At 40.0% G+C, this 2,140-nt stretch overlaps 1 protein-coding gene across 1 annotated transcript in view; it reads left to right on the top strand.

The window, feature by feature from the left end:
- The window catches only part of Cdh12 (cadherin 12), a 357,222-nt gene that overhangs the window by 93,769 nt on the left and 261,313 nt on the right, over positions 1–2,140 (top strand). Inside the window, exon 2 of the mRNA XM_004641817.1 lies at positions 1,533–1,827. Coding sequence (XP_004641874.1) covers positions 1,533–1,827 — 295 coding nt within the window. The remainder of the gene's footprint in view (positions 1–1,532; positions 1,828–2,140) is intronic.

Raw genomic sequence — 2,140 nt, 5'->3', positions numbered from 1 at the left:
AAACTGCATAGAGAGACCCCGAAATAAATATAGTATTTTTAAGATAGGGCATACAGGATGTACAGCGTCTCACTGTAGATCAGACTCATAGTGACCTGCCTGTTTACATCCTCCCAGGTCCTGGGATTACAGCACACACCACCACGCTCAGTCTCAGTTACCATCTCAGCACGCCTCCGGGGCAGGGCCAACGCCGCAGGACCAAGGATCGAACTCCGGCCCCTGTGTCTAAGGGGGCTTTAATCTGCTGAGCTATTTGGCCAGCCCAGAACAAATATTTTACATTTGGAATAAACTCAAAATTCTTTGTGAGTTTGAAAGAATAATCTGTGATTCTACCAATAATTTGATTAATGTAAGGAATCCATCAAACTCAGTTAAAATGAGCTATGCTGATGCCTCGTGGCACAAACGCTTCTGTGGGTGAGCAATGAGGTTAGCAAATGGAAGCACTTGGCAAACTTTCATTTCTGCTTTCAAAGTCTAGGTAGTATGAAGAATACCCAGGTGACCATGTCTGCAGAGACAGCCACGCAGCCATCTTCCCAGAAATGCAGAATGAATTAAACTTGGGATATAAACCCAACCATATACCCCACTGTACCATATGTAATTGATTAATTTTTGTTCAGAGAAAAAGAATCAGTGTTTTCTGATTTTATTTTCTTCTAAACTCAGCACATTTATTTCTATATGCAGGTCATTTGGAGGCCTTCTGACTTAGTATTTCTGAGCTAAATTATTTTTAAACAATATTTTATTTACTTATTTATATTTTATGGAAGGATCTACAGGGTGTCCAAGGTCTCACTAATAGATCTGACTCATAGTGATCCACCTGTTTACAGCCTCCCAAGAGCTGGGATTACAGGCGCAGGTCACCATGTCCAGTCTCTATCTTGGTGCACCCCAGGGGCAGGGCAGGCACAGCAGGCCCAGAGATGAAACACCTGGCCCCTAAGCCTGCTTGCAGGCGCTTTACTCCATTGAGCTATCTGGCCAGCCCTCAAGTAATATTTTAAAATGAAACACTACTCATTGTTGAGATTTTTAAATTCAGTACTGTGCAGATTTTATAGATAAATAGCACAAAGGAACTAAACAACAAGGTTGTTGATATATTTCGCAGTGAACTTCTGTTCTGATTTTCATAATGTTAAAAAAGTAAGATGGACTGGGAAAAGGATCAATACATGATTCAGTCATATAAAAAGGCAACTAAAGTGACAGATGAATGTAGAATATCTAATGGAGATTTCGCATATGTACTCTTTATTACACGGGTTTTTTTTTCCCAAATTTTTGAGAGGATTAAAGTGTTTATAATCAAAACTTTGCAGGGAAAAAAGAAAAGGATGATAGAGTTTTCCTGAACTTTTAACATTTTGATTAAAGAAATTTAATGTAAATATATGAATTTTAATATCTCAACATTTTTAAAATTCTCTCTCTCTCCCTTCCTCCCTCTCTCTCCTTCCCTCCCTCCATCCTCCCTCCATCCTCCCTCCTTTTCTTGTGTCTCTCCCACAAAGCTCCATTCTGACTTGGACAAGGGAGAGGGTACGGTTAAGTACACCCTCTCAGGTGATGGTGCCGGCACTGTCTTTACAATTGATGAGACCACAGGGGACATTCATGCAATAAGGAGCCTGGACAGAGAAGAGAAACCTTTTTACACCCTTCGTGCTCAGGCTGTGGACATAGAAACCAAGAAGCCCCTGGAACCTGAATCAGAATTTATCATCAAAGTGCAGGATATTAATGATAATGAGCCAAAGTTTTTGGACGGTCCTTACGTTGCAAGTGTCCCAGAGATGTCTCCTGTTGGTGAGTAGACAGAGGAAAATTTTATCAGGTGCCATCAGAATTCTTCAACATTTAGTGTTTAGGTAAATGTGAGCATCTTATTTATAATCAAAATGATTAGTCCTAAAATGGAGAGAATATGTCTTCATATTTCTCTCTCTCTCTCTCTAATATTTTCCAATTTATTAATTTATCTGAACTCACAGATTCCATTTATGTTTTAAGCATTCTATTTATTTTAGTTTTTGGAGGAACCGGGGATTGAACTTAGGTCCTTGCACTTGCCAGGCGAGTGCTTATTCATCTGAGCCATCTCTCCAGTCCCCCGCATTCC

Source organism: Octodon degus, unplaced genomic scaffold (assembly GCF_000260255.1).
Source record: "Octodon degus isolate 3935 unplaced genomic scaffold, OctDeg1.0 scaffold00143, whole genome shotgun sequence".
In the NCBI taxonomy this organism is placed as follows: Eukaryota; Metazoa; Chordata; class Mammalia; order Rodentia; family Octodontidae; genus Octodon; species Octodon degus.
The sequence above is the reverse complement of the archived record's forward strand: the minus strand, read 5'-3'. Positions and strand labels throughout refer to the sequence as shown.